This window comes from Pelophylax lessonae, assembly GCF_965119305.1.
Source record: "Pelophylax lessonae genome assembly, chromosome: 9".
Taxonomy (NCBI): Eukaryota; Metazoa; Chordata; class Amphibia; order Anura; family Ranidae; genus Pelophylax; species Pelophylax lessonae.
In genome coordinates, this window is record NC_138776.1 from 31837083 (window position 1) to 31862360 (window position 25278).

General features: G+C 45.7%; 1 protein-coding gene across 1 annotated transcript in view; it reads left to right on the forward strand.

The window, feature by feature from the left end:
- Nucleotides 1–25278, forward strand: part of RIMKLB (ribosomal modification protein rimK like family member B) — a gene marked incomplete at its 3' end in the record, with an annotated part of 114334 nt that overhangs the window by 61470 nt on the left and 27586 nt on the right. The window contains exon 3 of the mRNA XM_082267328.1: nt 23587–23803. Within this exon, the coding sequence (XP_082123454.1) occupies nt 23635–23803 (169 nt within the window). The 5' untranslated portion in view covers nt 23587–23634. The remainder of the gene's footprint in view (nt 1–23586; nt 23804–25278) is intronic.

The following is a 25278-nucleotide window of genomic DNA, read 5'->3' on the forward strand; positions in this document are numbered from 1 at the left end:
TGCTCAGCATAAACTCACTGAAAGCTGAGCATGTGCAGAACACTGCTCTGCATAATCCCTGGATGGATTGGAGAGCAGCAGCATTAACCAGGTTTTTGCAGAACATGCATCTCATAGTGACTTGAGTGTGAACCGCATGTAATGCACCATTGCCACTTTAACAGGCGGTGCCTGAACCTTTGTCAGGATCACTAGGAACATTTATAAAAAAAGGAAAATAAGCTTTAGCCTTACATACACATGTAATAATTCTTATGACCAGTTCTGTTTCATGCACTTTTTTCCAGCTTTTATGTATATGCAAACCCTCACCTTGTAAAACAGTCCATTCAGTTTAAAATAAAATGAAAGGCAAAACAGTTGTGTATAGATCTAAAAATACATTCTAAATAGCTTTATTCCTTTTTTTACAAGTGATCATATTCCCTCTGTTCTCAGCTGCATGAGGTGCTTAGAGAGCTGGGAGGAGAAATGACTACACTGATCTTCCCAGTGAATGGCTGTGGTTGTCAGGACGGACAAGTCTGATCATTGGAGAGCAGGCTGAGTTCTCAGCACAGCTAGAGAACTGACCACATTGTGCTCTCATGCCCACTGTGGTTAGTTTTTAATAGGAAAGCAGAGGAACTGGCAGGATCATCAGGGATTTCACACAAAGGAAGCAATACAAATTGAACAGGATAGTTTTTCGTTCATTGACGGACACCGCTTCAGGTCTTCATAACCATTGAGTTATACTGCCCCCTACAGGAGTAGGACACTAGGCAGAAAGAATCTGGCTACGCCTATGGGCAATCCCAGGGGGTTATGCTCCCTCTCTCTGCTATTGGTTTTTTTTTTCTGCCTAGTCAGGAGTTAAGGACATAGTTACTTGCTGGGTTCTCTGGTCCTGGTCACGCAGATTTCTCTTGCAACTGACTGTCTGGACCGTTGGACAGATCATCCTCAAGGATGCCCAGTGCGCATTCTGTCGGACAATGCCACGGCGTGGCTTATGTGAATCACCTGGGGGGGCACAAGAAGTGTCCTGGTGGCTCTTGAGGTAGCCAGCATTCTAAGGTGGGCAGAATGGTTTGTTCATCCCCCTCCGACGTACACATTCCCAGGGTGGAAAACTGGCAGGCGGATTACCTCAGTCGGCAGGCGTTGGATCAAGGGGAGTGGTCCCTTTATCCTGAGGTGTTTTATCAGTTGGCTCTCCGGTGGGACATCCCAGAGGTTGATCTGTTGGCATCTCGGCTCAACCGAAAGGTGCAGAGGTTGTGGCTCGGTCACAGGATCCTCTAGCGGGACGCCACAGATGCACTGTTGGCCCCTCTGGGTCATTATTGTCAGATTTATGCCTTCCCTCTCAAGCTTCTGCCAAGACTTTTACGCAGGATCAAGGCAGAAGGGATTCTGGTCATCTTGGTAACTCTTGACTGGCCTCGTCTGGCTTGGTACGCCGATCTTGTGCTGCTGGTCGAGGACGTTCCTTGAAAGCTTCCTCTCAGGGAGGATCTGCTGTCCCAAGGACCAATCTTCCATCCTGCTTTACAGTGGCTGCCTTTGATGGCTTTGCGGTTAAAACCCCAGGTGCTGAAGCATAGAGGTTTATCTGAGTAGGTGATTCCTACGCTGGTAAAAGCTAGGAAATCTTCCTTTCATACTTGCATTGAGTGGTGTGAGTCTCCTTGGGTTCATCCTCGCTCCTTCTCGTGGCTTGGATCTTGACCTCCATTCAATGGGGGGATTGAACAGAAATTGGCCTTGAGTACCATCAAGGGGCAGGTGTTGGCTTTGGTGGTCTTCTTCCAGTGACCCTTGGCCACACTCCCTGGTGCGTACCATCAGGGTGTCCGACATTTTGGTTCCTCCAGTGCAGTCTCCGTTGCTGCCTTGGGTCCTCATTTTGGTGCTTTTGGGCACCTCCCAGTAACCTGCCTTTGAGAATCTTCAGGAGATTTCCAGAAGGTGGACTTTTTTGGTGGCCATCACCTCTGCGCGTAGGGTGTAGGAACTGGCACAGTTATCCTGTTTTAGCTTACCTGGTGATTCAGAGAGAAGGTGGTTCTTAGCCCCTGTCAGTTGTTCCTTCCAAAGGTTGTCTGATTTTTATTTTAATGAAGACATTGTGTTGCCTATCCCTGTGTCCCAGGCCAAAACATTTGAAGGAAATTGCCTTGCATGCCTTGGATGTGGTCTGGGCAATTAGGGTGTACCTGGCAACTACAGAGTCTTTTTTAGGAAGCCAGACTCACTATTTGCACTCACGGATGGGCCTCTGAAAGGGTTGTCCTTTTTTTTTTTTCCTCTGCGAACATTTTTAAGATGAATCGGACAGACGGTGATTCTGGCCTATTTATCAAGGGTCAGGTTCCTCCTTTCCCTGTACGCACTCTACTCGGGCTCTCAGTACCTCCTGGGCCTTCCATCATCCGGCGTCAGTGAGGCAGGTTTACAGGGTGGGCCACCTGGTCGTCGGTGCGCACTTTACAAAGTTTGAATAAGTGGACGTGTTGGCTGGTTACAGTTTAGCCTTGGGGAATTATTTTTTTGTTCCCACCCCTCATGTTTAACACTGCTTTGGGATGTCCCAATGGTTATTAAAATCAGGTGCTGTGTCCGTCCGTGAACGGAAAATTGGATTTTTGACTTCTGTAAAATCAATTTCTGATATTCATTGAAGGACACAGCACCTACCCCTCTGTGCAGAGTTGTAATTCTTCTGACACTGTAACAAAACGGAGAACCTATAGCGGGGGGGGGGGGAGAGAGTATACCCCCTGGGACTGCCCATAGGCGTAGCCAGATTCTTTCTGCCTAGTGTCCTACTCCTGTAGGGGCCAGTATAACCCAATGGTTATGAAGATGAGCTGTGTCCGCCAACTAACATCGGAGGAGAAATGTATTTTCCGGTAAGTCAAAAATCCCATTTTTTTTTTTTTTTTTTTTTATACAAGTACATGGTACAGCAGGCGCGTATCAGGAATATGAATGTTGGGATTAAATATTATTTAAAGTGTTCCTCTGTACAGGAGAAGGAACGAACACTACACCCTCCCCTCTACTGATCCCTGCTGTGCTTACCTGGGGGGCTGCTGAGCTTTCCATGCCCAGCCAGTCCCAATGGTCCAGGGATTTGAAATCCATGCTCTTCTAACTCTGTGAAGCACTTCCAGGTCTCTGTGGGCGATGCTCTGATGGCGCTGACCAATCAGGATCACTGGTCCTTTCCCGAAGTGCTGCACAGAGAAGAGAGCGGAGGTTTCAAGTCAATGGACCCAGCTGCGTGGACGGCTCAGCATTCCAAGAGGTACAACTGGGGTAGGTGGGGGGGGGGGGGGGGGGCGCATGTACAGGTTAACAGTTAACTTTACTTTTTAAATCAGGCTCATGCACATTGGCACTCGTTTTGTGTCCAAGGTTGTACGTGGTATTCACATGCATGTTTGCACTTGGAGCTCCTTTTGCATACAGACACAGCTGGAGATGCAGAGAAAATCTCACAGGTTCCTTAGGTTTATTCCTGCTTTCTGTTACAGCTGCCATGCTTGAGTTTTTAGTGAATGTTTTTAAATAAATCCAGGTACACTCTATTAACTGTCAGCTCCAGTCTGAGCTGCTGTACTAACCATGCAAGGTTAGTACAGCAATCTCCCCTGCTGAGCTGTTGTGTTCTGACTGGGTTCCTGTGACTGCTCCTGATTTCATAACTTTTATACTCTACTACATGTGAGTGGCTAACTTGCACCTTTTATTAATTTGCTGCACTTTGATGCACCCTATTGTGTCTGAGACCACGGTGTCAAACGGCCAAACCATTACCATGCATTGGTGATAAGACTATGGTTTTGATGCATGCAGCAATTGCACAAGTCACTGATTTGGCGGCGGTGTGAATGTGGATTTTTTTTTTTTTTATTGTAAACTCCTTAGTTGGATCTCCTGTCGTCCATATGTATGGATTGTATTTCCCTATTCAGAATTTAGTCTCTCGTGCCTTTCTAGTTACAGTTGGCCAGAAGCGCTGAATAATTTCCTTCCTGCCTGTTTGCCAGTTGTAGGTGTGTTCCGGTGATCAGTGAGGATGAGGTTTCTGATGCAGCAGGCATCATGTGACACTAAACTGCCTGTGACTACGGGTAAATCTTCTGGCTCTCACCTCCTGTCTGCCGCATTGCATGAGCGAGAATTCTCATGAAGCTAACCTGAGAAAAAAAAACAATACTTTGTTTTGTTGCTTAAACAGGAAATCTCTTCCTTTATCCGACAGTCCAAGGGAAGAAAACGCTTACTGTTGACCCTGTTTGAATCTGTGTGTGTGTGAACTTGGAATTGCCATTTTTCCATGCCTTGTCATATCCTTTACAGAGTCTGAGTACCTGCTAATAAGTTCAAGTTAGAACAAAATGCATTTCCCATATGTTCTTAGGGATGTGGCAGGATTCTCTTTGGCTTAATGGCATGTAGAGTTGGCACTTAAAACTTTCCAGTAGAACAAAATGCAGTCATTAAGGAACCTTTATGAGCATTAAATGTAATACGAAGTCCAAACATTAATGCCTCCCCAACAAAAACCTTAAAATGTGAGGAAAATCTTTTCTGCTCCTCCCCTGATGGAAGCCCAATTTGTGGGCATTACTAATGTTGAGCTCAGTTGTCAGTTTTCAACAGCCATGCCTAAAGGATTTGTATTTGTCCATCCAGTGCTGAGATTTTACACAGCCCTCTCACTCGATGGCTCAACTTTTTTGTTGCCGTTCAGTAAGGGCTCTCACACTGGTGGACCTGCCTGCTTAGCGGGGGATCTCTGCTGATCCCCTCTGAGCAGGCAGATGGCTGGTTCATGTCTGCTCAGCTTATGCAGAGCGGACACAAACCGCTCGCTTTTTTCTATGGGTGGTCAGATGTAGAGACCCCCTGTTAGTTTTACATTCAACTATCATTCGATCCGCCAGACGAATGGGGAACAGCTTCCCCATCTGTCTTTTCTTTTATAGATCGGATGTTGGTGATTGCAAACTGACACATGTCCATTTACATCAACCGCTGTATAGAGGGCAATGGCTGTGGTCTGATCAGATATCCCTAAACGTAAAGATGGACCTGATCGGGTACGCCTGTGTGAAAGGGTCAGAAGGCTGATGTTGGGAATGGGGCTCGGACACTAGCGATAATCACCAGCCTCAGACATGCTAAGAGGTTGCCTGTCCATGGAATCACTTCCTCTCTAGCTGTGGCAACTAAATTGCCTCTAGGAAAATTGACAAATCTCAAACACTAGGAAAGAGAGGATTCCACAGGGGCAGCCTTTTTAGCAATCCCGCTGCCTGCAACTTCAACCAGTTGGCAACAGAATCGCTCACTGCAATGTCATACATCTGACATCAGCCACACATATACCAGGTCTTGTCCTCCCAGCCTGTGACTGGACAGTGAACAGAGAAGTAGCAGATTGATATCAGTCTGTTCTCTCTTCAATCAGCATGTACCTTGTTAGCACATCAGCACTGATATGGGTTTCAGTGGCTGCTTTGTTCCACTTCTTCCCCTTGGTTTAAGTGCTGCTGTACAGGGACTACAAAAGGTACTAAAAGTGGTTGTAAATTCAAACATACCACATTTTTAACATCCATGCCTTTGCTATAGAAGATGTGCAGTGTTTTTTTGCAATAAGTGTCCGCTTTTCCTTATCCCGAGCTAAAGGAAAAAAAATCTATTGAGGCGTATAGATGGACTTTCATGGTACCAGTAGAAAAACTAAACCGTACATAACAATTTTATTCAAAATTGCATTTTAAAAACATTATCTAAAACATTGACATGTCTAACAATACTTTGCTCTAAGAAATCACTCCCAGATGGAATGACCTTGGAACAAAACCATCGTCAAGTCCTAACTAAGGCCACCTGGATGCCCGATGCTCAACATGTTTCGTGGGCATAGAACACCGCTTCTTCAGGCGCTTGTAATGCAGTAAGTGTAGGGCAGCAGTGACATCAAATACTGTAATGGATAACATGAGATAATCCTTCATATTAAATAATGAACAAATTATGGCATTAAAGTCGATGTGAGGCAGCACCTGTGCATGGCCCTTACCCAGGCAAGAGGGGCCACCCGCTAGAAACCAGGAATGACGTCCCCACTGGCGGGTGTGGGAGTCCCACTCGCAAAAGGTGTATCAGTGTATCACTGTCCCCTATCTATGAAGAGATAATCACGTGGTAAAAATACAATATAGAGACTGAGGATTGCATGTATAGAAAGTTCTCATATGCCTCAATGTGACAACCACTATACAAAACCTATCGAATTATTGAATCTGACGTACTTCCATGGTGCAGGACTTTTTTTTTTTTTTTTTTCCCCATTGCTTTGTTTAATCTATGGTTCGGGTCTCTTCTTGGTCACCTCAAGGTGAGCTTGTATGGTATTATACACATGGGTATCTTGGTGTTTATGGCATGAATACAATAAGGGGAATATATATACTCCAATCTGAGTAGCCCTCATACTCCGTTTTTACCCCATGTGATGACCCCATATATGTTCGGGACATGAGGAAATACCGTACACCTTGCATTCTAGGTATTTTGAGGATTGGATGTGCAGCCACATGCCCTAGAAATTCATACACCTTTATTCAGAGTAATCTCTCCTGGACATTATATCAGGTAAAGCACTCTAGATGTAGATGTCATCGCTGGGTCAGTGATGACAAGGAGTATAATAAATGGTCTGTCTTATTGGATGCAGGATGCATGCTACCTTTGCAGGTCAGGATGCTAGAGGCCCCTTCTTAGCCCTCATAACCTTCCATATCGGCAGCTTTTGACTACCTTTTTTGTTTTAGGTTTAGTATAGTGGTTGTCACATTGAGGCATATGACAACTTTCAGTGCATCCAAGCAATCCTCTGTGTCTCTATTGTTTTTTACCACGTGATACACTTCTTTTGTGAGTGGGACTCGCAACCGCCAGTGCAGACGTCATTCCCGGTTTCTAACGGGTAGCCATTCTTGCCTGGGTAAGGGCCATGCATAGGTGATGAATCACATCTTGACTAATGCCATAATTCTTGATGTAATATGAACTATTACATTTATCTCATGTTATCTATTACAGTATTTGATGTCACTGCTGCTCTTTACACTCATTGCATTACAAGCTCCTGAAGAAGCGGTGTTCTTGAACCGCGAAACATGTTCAGCATTCAGCATCCAAGTGGCAGTTAGACTTGACAACGGTTTTTTTTTTTTTAAGTACAAATGGTGGTTTTTCTACCCGTACCATGAAAGTCCATCTTTGCATAGATGGATAGATGTATATATCTATTATATATATATATATATATATATATATATATATATATATATATATATATATATATATATATATATATATATATATATATATATATATATATATATATAATTTTTTTTTTGCCATGCAGAATGTAGGTACATTATATACTAGTTCGTTCTATCCAGCACCCCCCCCCTTTTTTTTTTTTAAAAAAAAAGTGGCAGGAGTACCGCCTAAATTCCTTTTCGATCCACTGTGGATTTCAGAGGTCAGTAAGAATTATCACCATTGTGAGAACTCTCTCAAAAGTTTGTCCTGCTTTGATGGGTACTTTTTAAAGACTGTTGCTTCTCCAGCATTCTTTTCCTTGTTAACTATAAAAGCTCAGAATTTTGGAGTGGAAAGACACTAGAAAGTCTTTACGGTCCGTGTACAAATAGATTTCCCCAGGGTTATTTTCTTCGGAGTTGGAAGTATAGCGAGAATTGCCTCAAACTGCATTCCTAACTGGCAAAACCAGAAAAGGTTTCTTGTGAAAGAAAGATTGTAACCAAAACAGACTTGTTAAAGTGTATAAAACTGCGTGCTGAGCGACTGAACTCAACGACCTCACTTTATCTGGGTAATGCTAGGTCACGTGATAGGTGTTGCCTCAAAGAATGCATTCAGAGATGTCTGAGGAACCCATTCACCCGACCATTTCAACAAAAATCTCCCCAGGTTATGAGCATTTTGTGCCTTTTTTTTTTTTTTTATTTTTAACCTCATTGACCGGCTGACATCGGGTTTCTTTAAAAAAAAAAGTTGCATGGGGCAAAAAACCTGGAAGGGGAGACTTAAGGGCACTGGACGAAATATCATTCAATTTTTCTCTCTAATGCTCGCGTTCACAACCGTTTTTAGTTGACGGTGCATAAATGTTCACAATTTTTCTTTTTTTTTTTTTTGGGGGGGGGGGGGGGGACATTTGTTCCTAGACTTCCGGGTAGTCGGCAACTTCAGATCATGCGCGGCCTTTCGTATTTGATTTTTCACGGACGTACTGCATACACATTAAACGAAAATTGGTTGTCTGGGGACGGACGATAAAAAATTTTGGTGTTTCGTTGAAAATGTTGGGATCGGCTGCTGAAGGTTGTGTACACACTAGCCGAAAATCTGACTATTTCACCTCAGGCGGGAATTTTCGGCATGTTTTTCTACTAGTGTGTACCCCACTTGAATTCCCTGTCAGTCATCAAGCACCACATGGCAGTCAGTGTATATGGATCTGTCCACTTTAAAATGGCAGACTTGTTTCTTTTTTGTCTTCCTGAAGTGTGTAGATGCCAAAACTTTTTTTTTTTGTGTGTGCGATAAAATGGGGAAAAGTTAGAATCCGTCAGGTTAAGTGTGTTCTGCGTTAGAGAGCAGAGCTCAGACTTGGAGGGGGGAAAAGCAGTACAAGGAGTAGGTTAGGGAAAGGGGTTGGTTGGGGGTGGGAGAGCAGAGTGGCAGATGCGTTCAATGGTCTGCTGCTTCTCCTTAACCCTTTTACGGATGTAAAGCTACCAGCGGTGGCTTGGGGGGGGGGGGGGGCGGCAGAGTTTAAAAATGCACCCAGCAACTGAAGTAGTGTGTATAATGCTGGCCATACACTATACAAAAAAATTGGCCAAATTCAGTCATTTGGACAGTTCTCATTTTTTTACACAGTTCATGAGCATGAATCGGTAATCGGGTGTGACGTTTTTGAGCCGAAAAAACGAAGGACAGGTTTGGAAATTTTCTGCTGAACGATAAATTGAAAGGTTGTTTCTCGTCTTAACTGTTGCACTTGGTATATGTGAAAAACGATTCATTTATGTCCTTTAAACAATTTATCGGTCGTGATGGCACGATCGTTGGCTCTCACGGCTGAATGTTCGTTTTTTTTTTCGAAAATGAGTTTGAACGATTAGTGTATGGCCAGCATAAGGCTCCATTCACACTTGCGTGACTCCGAAGTCGTATGTTTTCCAGTGCAACTTTAATTTTATTTTACACTCTCATCAAAGTCTCGTAGGCACCTTTTCAAAGTCATGACTAGGCATGATGGGAATTGTAGTTCCCAAACAAATGCAGGGCCATAGTTTGAAGACCCCCCTGCGCTAGAGTGTCGGCCTGCTTTCAGAAGGTGTTTGGGGGGTTTTATGTAATCTTCAGGCCTAAAATGCTCCCTCCCCTTCCTAACTTTTCAGACTAACCTGTGTAAGATGGATGGATAGAGATATATAGATGTAGATATGCCTATTTTCAGCCTGCCCAGCTTTTCAAAGTCGCTGCGGCTTGAAGTGGCACCAATTTGAACGGGTGCCATTGAAAAGAATGGGCTGCAACTTGTCGTGTGACTTTGATGGCCAAAATCTCATGACAAGTCGCACAAGTGTGAATGGAGCCTAAATCTGACAAGCTGATGGAAGTGATTCGACGGCTGGATCTCTTCCTTACACCCCCGTTACTGCCGGTCCCCATCAGGGGCGGCTACACATGAAAACGTTGATTTCGCTACGCGTTGCATATCATCCCACACATGCTGGAGTGGGAGTTCTAGGCCCGTTATTTATGGGTATTTCTAAACTGATGTCCTGGAGGGTTTTTTAAAGCTTCGTCTATGGAAAATATGGGGTATTGGAATTGTCGCTACTTCACTGGTACTTACAATTTTACGTTTTGCCGTGTTTGGTATCTTTTTACTCGGCACGACCTCATATTTTTATATTTTACCAAGAAAATTGGGTAACTTTTTGCCTTTGGTGTGCCCTAAAACTAACCTTCGTTATTTCTTCCTAAACCGTTGTGCTAATGTGAATAAAAAATGTCTAACCGCTACTTTATTCTCTAGAGCAGGGATCTTCAAACTACGGCCCTCCAGCTGTTGTACAACACACATCCCATGAGCCATTGTAAAACTCTGACATTCAGACATGACTAGGCATGATGGGAATTGTAGTTCCGGAACAACTGGAGTGCCGTAGTTTGTGAAGAACCCCTGCGCTAGAGTGTCGGTCTGCTTTCAGAAAGTGTTTGGGGGGTTTTATGGCCTAAAATGCTCTCTCACCTTCCTAACTATGCAGACTAACCTGTGTAAGAAAAATGCATATACTTGCCTATTTTCAGCCTGGATCATATGATCCAGCTCCCCTGTGCCAGCCAGTGGAGGCTGCAGGGGAGAGGAGGGAGTGGGGGCAACGGAAGGGCCATAGAAGCCTATGGATGACATCACCACTGCCAGGTATTCCAGTTATTGTCTATTGCTGTCTCTTCTCCCCTGTAGCCATCGTTGGCTTGCACAGGGGATCACGTGACTGGACAGAAGTGGGCTGACAATAGGTAGGTATCTTTCTTACGCAGGTTAGTCAGCATAGATGTTGGGGGGGGGGGGGGGGGCATTTTGGTGGCTAGTTATGTTTAGACTTGAATTCTTAACCGAACTAGTCTTGAATTCTACTTTAACTGCCCAGTTCTGGCTGCGGGAGGGATACAACCTGTACGTGTTAGTAAACTACGGGGTGGGGGGCAAAGTCACGTCCCCTGCACTGTCATACAGTGCTGTGTGGCAGAGCTGTGTAAATCTCAGGACTAGATGGACAGGATTACTCTAATTGTGTTTAATCTGTGTATATCACAGTTTGCCTGGATTTCAGCTGTAATCTTCTCTATGGCAAACCCTGTCTGCAGATCTCTCGGATTCACAATGCCCATCATCTGGTTTATGTCTGCTGTGATGAAGCAAAGGGCGCCCAGCCAATGAAGTAATGCAATATGCTGAACTATAAACACTGCATTCTTGCAGCATGGTTAGATTGCCCATAGACAATGCGAAGAGCGTCTTGGCAGACGGAGATAAGCATCTGATGCCTATCGCTGGATGTTGGCTCTCTTTGGGGGACGTTTTTTAGGCACAGTGCCTGCCCAACCTACTGGCTTGAAACACCCATTCTATTCCAGACTTGGGGTAGATAGAATGTGCCCAGCATCAAAGCCAGTACCCTGTTAAAACCAGTAGGATTTTCCTAGTCCAAACCTAATTAAAGGGTTGGATCGTCTAGTGGGGGGACTCCATAGAACAGGGGTACTCAAACTTTTTGAAGGCCACTTAAGTAATTTGATAACTGGCCACAGGCCACAATAAAATATGCGGTTTTACCACCTACATCTCAATATAATAACGGATCTGATAACCATTTCTAAACATTAGAAAATGGAGAGAATGAGTAACTCCACATGACCATTTCCATCTAGGGACAGGGTAACTCCACAACTATAATGGTCAAAATGAAAACACCGCCTACCACCTCTATGGCATTGAGTCATAGACTTATTTTACATCTTGCAGGTCTCTTAAGGCCCGTACACACGAGCGGGAATTTTCGTCCAACGACCGATCTGCCGATTTTCGGCTGGTTAGTATGATGCTTCCGACAACCGACTCCGACTTTTCGGCCGAAAAAATCCTGGTGTGCAGGCTATATAATTTTTGTCGACCATCAAAACGCGTCCGATTTTTCGTTTCATTAGTACAGATTTCGATGGGGAAAAATCTTATGAGCAAGACTAGGCATGCTCAGAGATGAAAGAACACAAATAAAGCAAATCAACACATGACATCACGTCTGAAGTAGAATTCTGTCGTGCGGGAAAATTCGTGTGCAGTCTAGAGCACATTCCAACCAACAAAACACCACTCTGGACAAGATGGACGACCGGTCGGCGGAAACTCATTGCGTGTGTACGAGGCTTTAGATTATAAGCTCTAACGAGCAGAGCCCTGTTATTCCTACTGTATTAAAGTGTATTGTATTTGTACCGTCAAGTTGTAAAGCGCTGCGTAAACGGTTGGCGCTATACAAATCCTATATAATGCAGTTTCAGAAAGCTCTCCACGGCCGCCTGCTTTCTCTGCTGCCAGCTCGGGCTTCATGCACTCACGATCTGGGCTTGCTGACCCACCATCCCAGGGCAATTAACATGTGCTTCCCTGGTTTGAGGTCGTGGGCCACATCAGAAGGCTCAGCGGGGGCCACAGGTTGAGCACCCTTGCCATGGAACATTCAGTGACTGTCACCTCCCTGTCCTCTGTGGACTAAGGATGGTGCTACAATAATTTCTGTATGTCCTCTATGGACTGAATTGATGGCCGTGACACACTCGCTGGCCAAAAGCCATCCTAATCCTTGCCGGTTGTGTAGGAATTGGTGTGCTTTAATGTAGCGTACCTAAAGGTGGACCCTTTTTTAGATGGCATTGTTCAGACTTCATGGCTGCTTTTAATTCCGAAGTCGTATGTAACTGCAAATAAAAGACCACTGAAAACCGGTATTTCACGTCGAGTATGGTAGAGGTCTTCCACTAGTATATCTATAATGGCCGGATCGGACCATGCCACCACCTTTACTGTTTAACCTTTCCTTCTGCTATAATGGCCGGATCGGACCATGCCACCACCTTTGCTGTTTAACCTTTCCTTCTGCTTTTGGGGTAGTTATCTTCCTCTTGCTGCATGGTATAGGCTGTTGGGGTAGTTATCTTCCTCTTTCTGCTATAGGCTGATGTGTAAATGAAGAATAGAGGGGCCGATCCCCCACCTTAGGTCTGAGGGCCAGTGGGAAGCTTAAAAGATCTACTGATCGGAGTTTCTACGATGCCGGAGAGATGGGTGATTACTTTTCTGCTAGGAGAGCTGTATTAGATTTGGGCTTGAGTAACCCATTAAGGTATTTATAGATAACTTTTTTTTCCATATCGGTTTCGTGGCACGGATGATGCTGTTGTGGGTGGGAGGCGGGCGGTGATTGAAAAAGCCTGGAATTGAGATTGAAGAGAGCACTGCATCTGCTTGGAGGATTGGACCTGCATGTACAACGTGGCTGTTAAATATCTTCTCTGTAACCCTTTATCATCTTTGTATCCCTTCCTGCATGCTTCTAGTGTGGGGGGAGGTGGACAATCTGGAGGGGGGGTGACTAGGATGCTACTCAGCAAGGTTAACCCCCTCCCTGCCACTGCCTTGCTTACAAAAGGCTATATCAGGTTTCCAGGCTCCTTGTCGACGCACATGGTGGAGGGGGTGGGGGGGGGGGGGGGAGCTGCCTGCATTGTGTTTCAGCTTCAGGGACTGTTGAGAGACAGGAAGGGGCTGTCTGCCTTATTTATGTCGTGGAGGCTGGGCTTTGTCTGCAAAGTCAATCCCGCCAGCATTGTGCTGGTTAGCAATGTATCCAGGGCTGGGATCTTATATTTTTCACTTTCTCCCGTTCACAAGAGCCTTTGTATCGGCAAGGCAGGGGGGGTGGCTGCTTTCAAGCATCTCTATACAGTGATTAATGCTTTAGAGCCTTGCCTGATGAAGAGTGGGCTGTCCTGTAGGGGTGTGGTTGCTTGGAGAAGGGGGGGGGGGGGATGCTGCAGAGTCCCTTCATATCTTTTGTGTGGCTTATTCCAGGATGGATGGGGAGGGGGGGGCGGCATGTGGCTGCCTTCTACCATTACACTGAGCCCATTGTCTGCAGTCTTGCATCTCTTTGCGGCTGGGGGCTGTCGAACAGCTGCGTCAGCACCCCCAGCCTGCATCGCAAGGAAACCAAATATCGACTGTAATAATCCAATATTTTTCTAATGCAACATGAAACGTTGTCTATATGAGCAACCTACCAATCGACTGCTAGCATTATATACACTTCTAAGCTTTTAGAGGAAATCCTGTAGTAGCTTTTCAATGAATATGCAATTAAACGTAAGTTATTTGCTGGCATCTCACATTTTATTATTTTCCAGAATCCATTTTTAAGTATAAATTTTATAGGTTCTCTGTATTGGCTTTTTGTATTTCGCACATTGCAGTTATTAGTGAAGCTAAAGCTTTGCTGCAATAAGATCAATTAAGTTACATCAATACACTGGGTGTATTTTTACATTACTCAGAGCTTCTTTTTAGCTCGACTGAGCTAGCAGTTTTCACCTTTTTAGATATGACCGGATTAGTGCTGTATCTGCCTGGCTTGTGGACTGATGCTAAGATAGGTAGGTATATCCTCATACAGGATTTATATAGCGCCAACAGTTTACGTAGAGCTTTACAACTCCAAAGACATGCTGGTAGGTTAATTGGATCCTGTATATAAAAAAACAAATTGGCCCTACTGTGTATGTATGTGAGTTGGGGACCTTAGATTGTAAGCTCCTTGAGGGAAGGGACTGAAGTGAATGTGCAATGTATATGTAAAGCGCTGCGTAAATTGACAGCCCCTATATAAAATATAAGAACCTGAAATAATAAAGGGAGATGGTATGATTACAATACAGTTCAGTACAGAAGGAATAGGAGGGCCTTGCTCATGAATCCTACAATCTATGCAAAAAAATATCTGATATATTCTATATTGAAAAAAAGATATATTTTAGATTTTAAAAATTATATACAGGTGCATCTTATAAAATTAGAAAGAATATCAAAGTTTATTTTCAGAAATTCAATTCAAAAAGTGAAACTCATAATGGATAGATAGATAGAGCTGAAACAACTAATCGATTATAATCGTCAACTAATCGATTATGAAAATAGTTGTCAACTATTTTCGTAATCGGTCAGCGGATTAGTTGTCCTGCATACAGAATGCATTATTTGTTTACATATCAGAAAATACAGTGCAACGCACATACAGCTCAGTAAACCATCCATACATGTCAGTAGATGAGAGAACTTGTGAATGTGTGAGGAGCAATGCCTCATGGGAAATGTAGTCCTGGGCAAGAGAAGGAACCATGTGATTCTAAAGGCAGAGGTTTTTAACCTTGCTATAGGGACACTCTATACTGTACTATAATTTGCTGCTTCCTATAGGGGCACTTTGAAGGCAGGAGGGGCCAGAAGTGCCGTGGGGGGGGGGGGGGCGCAGAAGAGGAGAATCAGTGCTGCTCTGTGAAAAATCATTACACAGAGAGGGTAAGTATGACAAGATTTTTGTTAAAAAGAAAAAAATCCGGGGGCGTGGCCTGGAGCGGCATGAAGTAGGACGCTAGTGACTAGAGCTCCGCCGGCAGATCATCCTTTATTCCCGTTTATCCTGAACCCCGGGTGTCTCTTTCGGCTCCACGGCATCCTCCTTGTGCCCCAACTCCTGGGCGACATGTCGCCGCCGAAAAAACCCACGGACACCGTGGCTAAACTGGACAAATATCGCCGCCAGGAGAAGGAGGGCTCTTCCCAAGATGGCGCCGAGGCGGGAGCGGGAGGCAGCGTAGCGGCTGCAGATACAGTTCGTGTCTTGGATGCGATCTCGCTCTGCCAGACCTCCCTGACAGCCAAAATAGAGGAGGTTAAGGTCGACATCTCCCTGATCCGCCAGGACCAACAGAAGCTGCGAGACCGGGTCGACGAGGCTGAACACAGGATCAGCGGTGTGGAGGATTCCCTGCCCCCCCTGCAGCATGTCTCCGAGCGTCTCCAGCTTCAGGTGAGCCAGCTATTGCTCAAACAGGATGACATGGAGAATAGACTGAGACGATGTAATATCAGGTTGGTTGGTCTCCCGGAGGGGGCAGAGGGCAGAGACCCGGCGGATTTCCTAGAAAAACTCTTGACCGATACGTATGGGCGAGAGGTCTTCTCCCCCACATTTACAGTGGAAAGGGCCCACCGTTTATCGGGGAAGCCCCCTCCACAGGGGGCGCCCCCCCGCACCTTTATTGCCAAGATGTTGAACTATAGAGACAGAGACACCATACTGCGTCTTAACAGGGAAAAGGGTAATATCCCTTTTGGAAACGTCCGGATTGCGATTTTTCCCGACTTCTCGGCCGAGGTGCAGAAGAAACGCAAGACCTTCCTTGAGGCCAAACGAAGACTACAAGTCAAGAACATAAAATATGCTATGTTGTTTCCGGCTCGGCTGCGAGTGGAGGGGGGTGACAGAGTTCATTTTTTCGATGACCCTGAGGCTGCCATAGCGTGGCTGGAGCGCCTGGACACTCGGAACTGAATTCTCCTCCCTGCCTCTCTCTCCGTTTTCTGTTGGTGACTGGATTGTTGGCACTTTTGCTTGCTTGGCAGCTTTTTCCCCTTTCAGGGGTTTACATCCTGTTTCCCAAGTAGGAAGGTGACTATGACTGTTCCAGCGCTGCCCTACAATCCTCCTTGCATCCTGCCCAGTCCACGATCCATCCCCTGGTCTGGAGGAGGACCGTGCAATTCTCCCGTGTGCCTTAGTATTTTGAAATGTTTGAATATGTTGCTTTGTGTCTCTTCCTCCCCTTTTCTCTTAGTCTCGGTGAATGTGGTTTGTATCTGCCTTCTCCTCTATCTCCTTCTATGATTCCATGTGTGTCATTGCTTGCTGCTGCCCGTGAGGTTCTCTGGCCGGCGGGCCCTAGTCCTCTTCGCTTGTTTCTCTCTCTTACCAACCTCTCTTCTCTTCCCCTTTTTTCGGTTTCTGTTCTTTTTTCCCTCTTTCCCTTCCCGTTCTTGTCTGTTGTTTTCTGATCTTTGTCTCTGCTCCTGATTTTCTTTTCTCCTTACCCCTTTTCTTCCTCTCCCCTTACCCATTTCCTCCCCCCCCCCTTTTTTTTCTCCTTTTATTCTTTTATTTATTTATTTATTTATTTATTTATTTTTTTTTCTCTCTTCTCTTTCTCTTTCCTCTTTTTCTCTCGGTACTCCCTCTTTCTTTTTCTAGCTTTCCTACAATTGTGCATTTGCTACCCAGCGAAGTTTCGCCCGGGGGCTCTGTGTTAGGCGGAGCCGCGCACCAACCACCCCTTCTCTGTCTGTGTGGACAGTGGGGGCATATGCTCAGGCTGTTGTTTTCCTGGGCCAGACACTGGACCTGTTTTCCCCCTCATTTTTGTGCGGGGGTTTCTTTTTGTGGTCCTCATCTTCTCAAATTTCACAGGTCCAGACTCTGTTGTGGTTGGGTATGGGATTTGGAAGCCCGCACGTGTTTGGGTTGGTGCAGGGCAGGGTGGGGGGAATTGTTTTCTTTATTGTTCATAACTGACCAGTATCTGTGGGAACGTATATTGTTTACCATGTTTAATGTACCACGGCTATTTACAGTACCAATGGAACGACTATTTCTGGGCCTGGCCGAGGCCGCTCCCATACGACGCATTGTGCCTTTTGTTATTGCGGGTCCTGTGGGACTCCCGGGGCTCCTGAACGGCTGGCTGATACCGAAATTCTATGGCCCAACTTAAATTTCTGACATGGAACGTCCGGGGCCTGGGTGATAGGATTAAACGCTCGGCGGTGTTTGCCTTTCTTAAAAGCCAGCGTGCTGATGTTGTGGTGTTGGTGGAGACCCACCTGGAAGGCAGGCTTCAGATGGCTCTCCGTCGCCCGTGGCTCGGCTGGACGTTCCACTCTATGTACACTTCCCATTCACGGGGGGTGGCTATTCTAGTGGCCAAGACTGTTCACTTTGAGCTCCGGGGGTCCCTGGTGGATCCTCAGGGTAGATATGTGTTTCTTTCTGTGCTGCTGTGCGGGGAGCCTTTTCTGTTGATGGCGTATTATGTGCCCCCCCCGTTCTCGTGCACTGTCCTCATGGAGGGCCTAGATTATATGATGTCGAACCCCCACATACCTGTGCTCTGGTTAGGGGATTTCAATAATACCCTGAATCCCAGTTTGGACAGACTTCATACGGTGCCCCCGTCTTCTCCCTTACCTACCTCGACCAGATTTGCTAGACTGTTGACGGAATTTAATTTATTTGACACCTGGAGAGCTAAATACCCTGACAAGCTGGCCTACTCCTGTTATTCCTCTGCTCGTCAATCCATGTCTCGCATAGATTTTATCCTGGTATCCCCTTCCCTTCTCCCACGTCTGATGGACGCGGGGTTTGCGGCTCGTGGTGTGTCGGATCACTGTCCTTACTGGGTGAAGATTGGTTTTGGCCGTGACCGCCCTCCTCCGGCGTGGAGGCTGAACCCACATTGGCTTGGGCTTCTACCTGAGGAGGCGGATGTATCATCGGTCTGGCGACGGTTTTTCGCGGAGAATGAGCATTCTGCCTCCCCGTCGGTGGTCTGGGAGACATTTAAGCTACATGCTAGATCCCACTTAACGCAGGAAATCAATAAGATCAAGGCTGCATCTTCAGAGAGTTATAATGCAGCCCTGCGCAACCTGGCTGCGGCAGAGCAGGCCTTTCAGGCGGCTCCAACGCCGGAGGGAGCCGCCCAGCTCAAGCTGGTGACTAGGGTGGTGGCACAGATGGAATACGAAAGGGCACGTAGGAAGCTGTTTTTTCAGAAGCAGAAACTGTTTGAGCACGGGGAGCGTGCGGGTAAGCTGCTGGCTTATCTGGTACATTGCGAAGACAGGCCCCCGGTGGTGATTAAATTGAGCTCACCACAGGGTTCCTTGACCGCAGACCCCAGGCAGGTGGCAGATATGTTTAGGGTGTTCTTTCAGGATCTTTACACCTCTGTGGCCCCGGCGGATGATTCCCCCATGAATGCCTTTTTGGCCTCCATAGAGCTTCCCCGATTGTCGGCCGAGCAGGTGGAGTCTTTGGAGGCCCCGCTTACGGTGGAGGAGATCATGGAGGCCATATCGCAATTCTCGAGAGCCAAGTCGCCCGGCCTCGACGGTCTCCCAATTGAATTCTATGCAACTTACGCTGAAGACTTGGCTCCCCGCCTGTTGGCACTATTTACTGGTATCTTCGAGACCTCTACCCTGCCCCCGTCCATGAGAGAGGCGCTGGTGGTTCTAATACCTAAACCTGGTAAGGATCCGCAACGTCCAGAGTCCTATAGGCCCATATCCCTTCTCCAGGTGGACGTGAAAATTTTGGCCAAGCTTTTGTCCATTCGGGTTAACAAGGTCATCCTCTCCCTGATCCACACTGACCAGTCGGGCTTTATGCCCGGCAGGAACACTTCCTTCAATTTGCGAAGGCTGTTTATGAATTTACAGGCCACGCATGACAATGTGGGAGCTAGAGTGGTGGTGTCCCTTGACACCGCCAAGGCTTTCGACTCGGTCGAGTGGGGGTTTCTTTGGCGATGCCTGGAGGGGTTTGGCTTTGGCCCCCATTTTGTCCGCTGGGTGCAGGTGCTGTACCAGGCCCCGGTGGCCAGAGTGTTGGCTAACGGCTGGACATCTGATCCTTTCCCCCTTAGCAGAGGGACGCGCCAGGGATGCCCGCTGTCCCCGCTGTTATACGCTCTAGTTGCGGAACCGCTGGCCATTGCTATCAGGACCCACCCGGATATAGGCGGCTTACGTGTAGGGCCCTTTGAGGAAAGAATTAGCATGTACGCGGACGACACGCTGTTGTTTCTTGCGGACCCGGAGGCTTCTCTCCATACTGCGCTGTCCCTGATCGGCCGCTATGGCCACTTTTCGGGCTTGAAAATCAACTGGGATAAGTCCCAAATCCTGCCCATTGACGACATCTCGTCGATTCCCCATAGCCTGGAGTTCCCCTTGTGTAGAGTGGACCGCATTAGGTATTTGGGAGTTCACGTCACAAAGAGGGCGTCTGATTATGTCCCGGACAACTTACTACCTCTCCTTACCATGGTCAAAACACGGACTCAAACTTGGGCCCGACTGCCACTGGGGGTTATGGGACGCATCAACCTCATAAAAATGGTGTTGCTTCCAAAACTACTCTATGTCTTGTGGCATTCCCCGATGTATCTTCCACTCCGATACTTTCTTCAGCTGGAATCTCTTCTTAAACCGTTTGTCTGGGGAACTTCCAGGCACAAGCTGTCCTGGCGGAAGCTGAAGAATGCTACCACTCTTGGAGGGATGGCTCTCCCGGATTTTAATTTATATTATATTGCAGCTCAGCTGTCTCATTTTTTCCATTTTAATTCATCTGATAGGGATAGATTCCTGGCGCTCCTTGCGCCGTCTCGGACCCATGCACTCCCAGATCCGCTGTCTGTCATTGTTTCGGGTGTTCGGGGAGCGGTTAACAGGGACAGCAGGACTTCAATGTTGTATCACTATCGGAGGCTGTGGGACGTGGTTTCGTGCAAGCTGTCCCTCCCGGGCCTTCACGAATATACCCCTTTGTGGTGTAATGCCTCCCTCCCTGAGTTCCTGACTGTACCGGATGTGCATGTATGGGTCCGACACGGTGTCATTTTCTTGTCACATATCCTTGCTAATGGTACTATTAGGAGCTTTGGGTCCCTCTCAGACAGGTTCCATCTTCCCCCTTATATGCGTTATCGTTACCTCCAACTGAGACATGCTTTCCAGGCACAATTTCCTCAGCCTCTGCCCGAACTTCCTCCTGTTCCTGTGCTGGAGGTGGTTAGTTGCTCGAACCCTGGTCACCTCATTTCAATTTTATATACTATGTTGCACGAGCCGGCATCCACTGTTCTGGCTTATGCTCCTAAGGCTGGGTGGGAGGAGGACGTGGGAGATCTGGAGGATGACGAGTGGAGTGATGCCCTTGACACTTGTAAATTGGCTTCCCCTAAATTGTCCGACCGCCTCACGCAGATTTATATCCTTCATCGAGCATACCTTACCCCTATTCTGACGGCCAAATACAGACGGGACACCTCGGACGCCTGCCCTATGTGTAAACGGGAACGGGGAACCTTTTACCATTTGATTTGGAGCTGCCCGGAGGTTCAGGGATTCTGGGCACAGATAGTCAAATTCCTGCATGACACCATGGGCTCTCCCCTCTCACTGGTCCCCAAACCGTGTCTATTAGGAATTTTTCCTGATGTCAGCATGGATAAGTTTACTACTGTTTTCCTACATGAGACCCTGTTCTCTGCCCGAAAGCTGATTGCGAGAAGTTGGATGCGAGACCGACCTCCTACCTTTCATGACTGGCTGAGGGAGGTCAATGCTACTGTCCCGTACAAAAAACTTCTGTATACGCATCGTGGATGTCCCACAAAATTTACTAAGATATGGGACAGATGGGTTCGTGCCCCGGAGACATGTGCAGGTCCTGGTGTCCCACCCCCCCCTCCTACATAATACCATGGTCCATAGATCGTTCACAATGCTATTGATTTTCCCGCTTTACAAGGTCGTGTAGTTGTTCCACTTTGTTGTTACTTGTCTAAGATATTTTCAAGAATGTGCACTTGCTGTTATTACCTTCTGATGTTCACGCCTAGATGTTCTGATCATTGCTTGGCTAATTATTTGTGGATTACTGTAATACCCTGTTACTGTTATTTACATTCTTTTTTCTGTTCAATAAAGAACCGTTTGATTAAAAAAAAAAGAAAAAAATCCAACGTTTACAATCACCTTAAGGGCTCTGTGCTGGGAAGATCAGCATCTGAACCCAGAGAAGGTGGAGGCCGATAGACTAGAGGTGATATAAGGCATTACAATTACATTTTAAAGTAAAAGTTTACTAGTATTGTGCATTATATTTAAAATGATTATATCCATGAAAAAAAGTCTCAGCTTTTAGTACTACTTTAATATATAAATGTTGTTTTCCCCCCTCCACCCTTTATATACCTTCATGTCTGACTCCCAGTTAAAATATCCTGCATATCCGACTTCTCGGCATATTTTTTTTATATACATACACATGAAAAAAAAGCATGCTGCTGCTACTAAAGGTCTTCTGCTGCCCATACATGTATTGGATTTTTGGACAAAAATATTTGCATCTATATTTGTTCAAAAATGATTTGTATATTTGTTGAATGGACGAGTGTTTGAAAATTCCACTTGCTTTTAACTATAAATTTTAAAATGAATAAAACTTCTGAGCAAAAACCACATAAACGATTTGAAGATTTGTTTGATCGAGAAGTTTTCTATTCTGTTCCTTCAAATGTTCCTGTCACTGTGGTTGACACCGGACACCAATATACACTAATGGTTAGAAAAATCGGATGAAGGTTTTTAAAAATTTTCTAAAAAAAAATGTAGTTTGTGTATGGCCAGCATAAGTGACAGCAGGTGCAGGGAGCTTGTATCCAGCTACCTGCCTATTAATAAGGGAGGCTATCATAAATATTATATACCAATCCGGTCTGAAAATTTGCAAAACAATGTTTTATGTCTTTTAAAAATATTGATCTCGGAGTCTGCTATGTACCACATTTAAACCTCTAATAATACATATATCTGTTTCAGAGTGGATTAAATATCCAACTATATAGCTGGATATTTATATTTACCACTACATATAGATATTCAAGAATATTAACTAAATTATACACTTTTTTTTTTTTTTTTTTTTTAGGTTTTTTTATCAGATTAGTCGATTAATCGAAGCAATAATCGGCCAACTAATCGATTATGAAAAGAATCGTTGCAGCCCTAATATATATATATAGATATATAGATAGATATAGATAGACTTGATTCTATAGGAACAATGGTGATTAGCCTTTAATGCAGGTAAATGCCACTTGCCTAAGGCCCCTTTCACACAGGCGGACCGTTTAGATCCGCCTGTCCGTTTTTTTGGCGGATCTGAACGGTTCCCCCCCCCCCCCATGCATTCCTATGGGGTAGCGGAGACATGTCCGCTGACATCCGAACAGATCCGATCCGTCAAATCTGGACAGATGGAAACCCTATTTTCCATCCGTCCAGCGGATCGGATGAGAACGGACCGACTGTCCGTTCCCATCCGATTTCCCCCATAGAGATGCATGGGGAACTGAGAGATGTGTCTCCGCACACAGCGCGGAGACACAGCTGTCGTCCTGCTGCTCAGCGGGGGATCGGCGGCTCGATCCCCCGCTGAGAAAAACGGAATCCGGACGAATAGTGTGAAAGGGGCCTTACTGAGATTGGGCACGTCTTATTCACGACAGGTGCTTTCAGACAAGATGGAGAACCTCTGTGCATTAAGCACTTCCAGTTTTAGAATATTTTACTTTACTTTTTAATATAGACCGCAGGGAGTGCCCAACCTTCACCTAATCATTGCAGCGAGCCAGGTATGGCAACCCCAAGACTGAGAAGCATGGGCAGTGAGACGTCCCTTACATGTGATCATCCTTGTTCAACTGATGTCAGTGGCCCATGCACACAATCATTTGCTCCCTTTTCTCTGTAGAAAAGACTGGCTACCGCCACAGATTTTCGTACATTTGAAACCCTTTTTGTGTGAGCATTGCTTTTAGATTGGAAATGCATGTTTCACTTTAGGTGGTTTCAGGGAGTATCTAGTTGCCTTTGGGAAGAGTAATTTTTTTTTTTTTTTTTTTTTTTTTCACTTCCAGAGCAATTGGGACCAGTGTTTGGATGTTTTGCCTATCTTTCCAGTTCTGCTTTTCTAACGGCCTTATTTTGCTATATTTCAGACCACGTCCTAGGGCGATCTCCGTCTGTACATACCAGGGCCTTTGAAGATGTGCAGCTCCGGACGTATCTGGTTCCTGACAGACAGAAGGATAAAAGATGACTACCCTCAGCAGGAGATTCTGCGAGCCCTCAAAGCTAAATGCTGTGAGGAAGAGTTGGAATTCCGATACCTTCTTATGGACGAAGTGGTCCTGACCATTGAGCAAGGGAACCTCGGTGAGTTCATTGTGCAGTTTTTGGGGAGACCCCCTAATTGTTTTACACCTCTGGTATGTCTGTTGCATTGCACAGCATCACTACCCTAACACTTAGTGTGGGTGAAGGAAAGTTGAATAGGTGGGGTGTGTAAGAGGGAGAACCCTTTTTAAGAGCCTCCCAACTTTGGATATGGTTAATTATAGGCTAGTAAGCAGGCTAGAGGGGGGGACTTGACAGAGGCTGCAGCTATCGATCAAATTATGGTGTCATCCTCTGGCTGTTTAGTGTGATGGGAGTTTTTGCAGTACAAAGGTCTGTCAATTTTTTTCTTTATGAGCCTCTGTTGGGGAGAGATCAATTTGTACTGGTGACCATTATTGCCAAGAGTAAGTGATGGGAAGTCCTACATTTTTAGAGTTGCCCCCAGAACAAGAGGTGAGGAGATATCTTTCAGTGGGGACACCAGTAGAAGGGACAACTAAGAAGGGAGTTCACCACCTTGTCTGTGACAGGAAGTATAGGGAATGGGATGCGGACATCCACCAAGGTTTTTCCCACTGTAAGGCCTTCGTTCCACTGACACTTAGGAATTTTAGTAGGTGTTCCTGGGATCTGAAAAGTGCTTCAAGAGTTCCTTTTGGGCAAAAAAGTTAGACTGCCTTAAATTGTCAGCTTCAGCATGGTATATACTTATACTACTTGTACGTGATGCCCAGCAGTCCCCCCATCTAGTCACTGGCTTGTTTTCAGAATTGGTCAACCCTTTACCTTGGCATCCAACACATTCTGGAACTTGCCGTTTTTAGAACCACAGCATGCTAGGCGCCTTTGCCCGTTTTCTCTCCTCCCTCCACATTGCCAGTCTTCAACCCAGACTCTGCATTCTGAAACATAGCCGGTTGAATGAACAGAACAATTGTGTACACTACTGAGGGGTGGTACCACAAGTGCATATACCATGGTGAGCTGTGCCACGGCCCATCATTGAGATTGAAATAGAGACCAGAATATCATGGACTTTTTTTAGGCACCAATAGTAAAAATCACAATGTATTAGTTATACAATAAAATTACACATGACATCGCAAATAAGTCATATAAAATGATACATCACATGGCCAGATCACATGTGTCCATCCCTGGAAGACCTCCATTGCCAGGTTCTACCAGTGGTGGGCACTGCGGTTAAGGCTGAACAGAAAATTGTATGTAGGTTCTAGCTGGACAGAAAATTGTATGTAGGTTCTAGCTGGACAGAAAATTGTATGTAGGTTCTAGCTGGACAGAAAATTGTATGTAGGTTCTAGCTGGACAGAAACCTGTATGTAGGTTCTAGCTGGACAGAAACCTGTATGTAGGTTCTAGCTGGACAGAAACCTGTATGTAGGTTCTAGCTGGACAGAAACCTGTATGTAGGTTCTAGCTGGACAGAAACCTGTATGTAGGTTCTAGCTGGACAGAAAATTGTATGTAGGTTCTAGCTCGACAGAAAC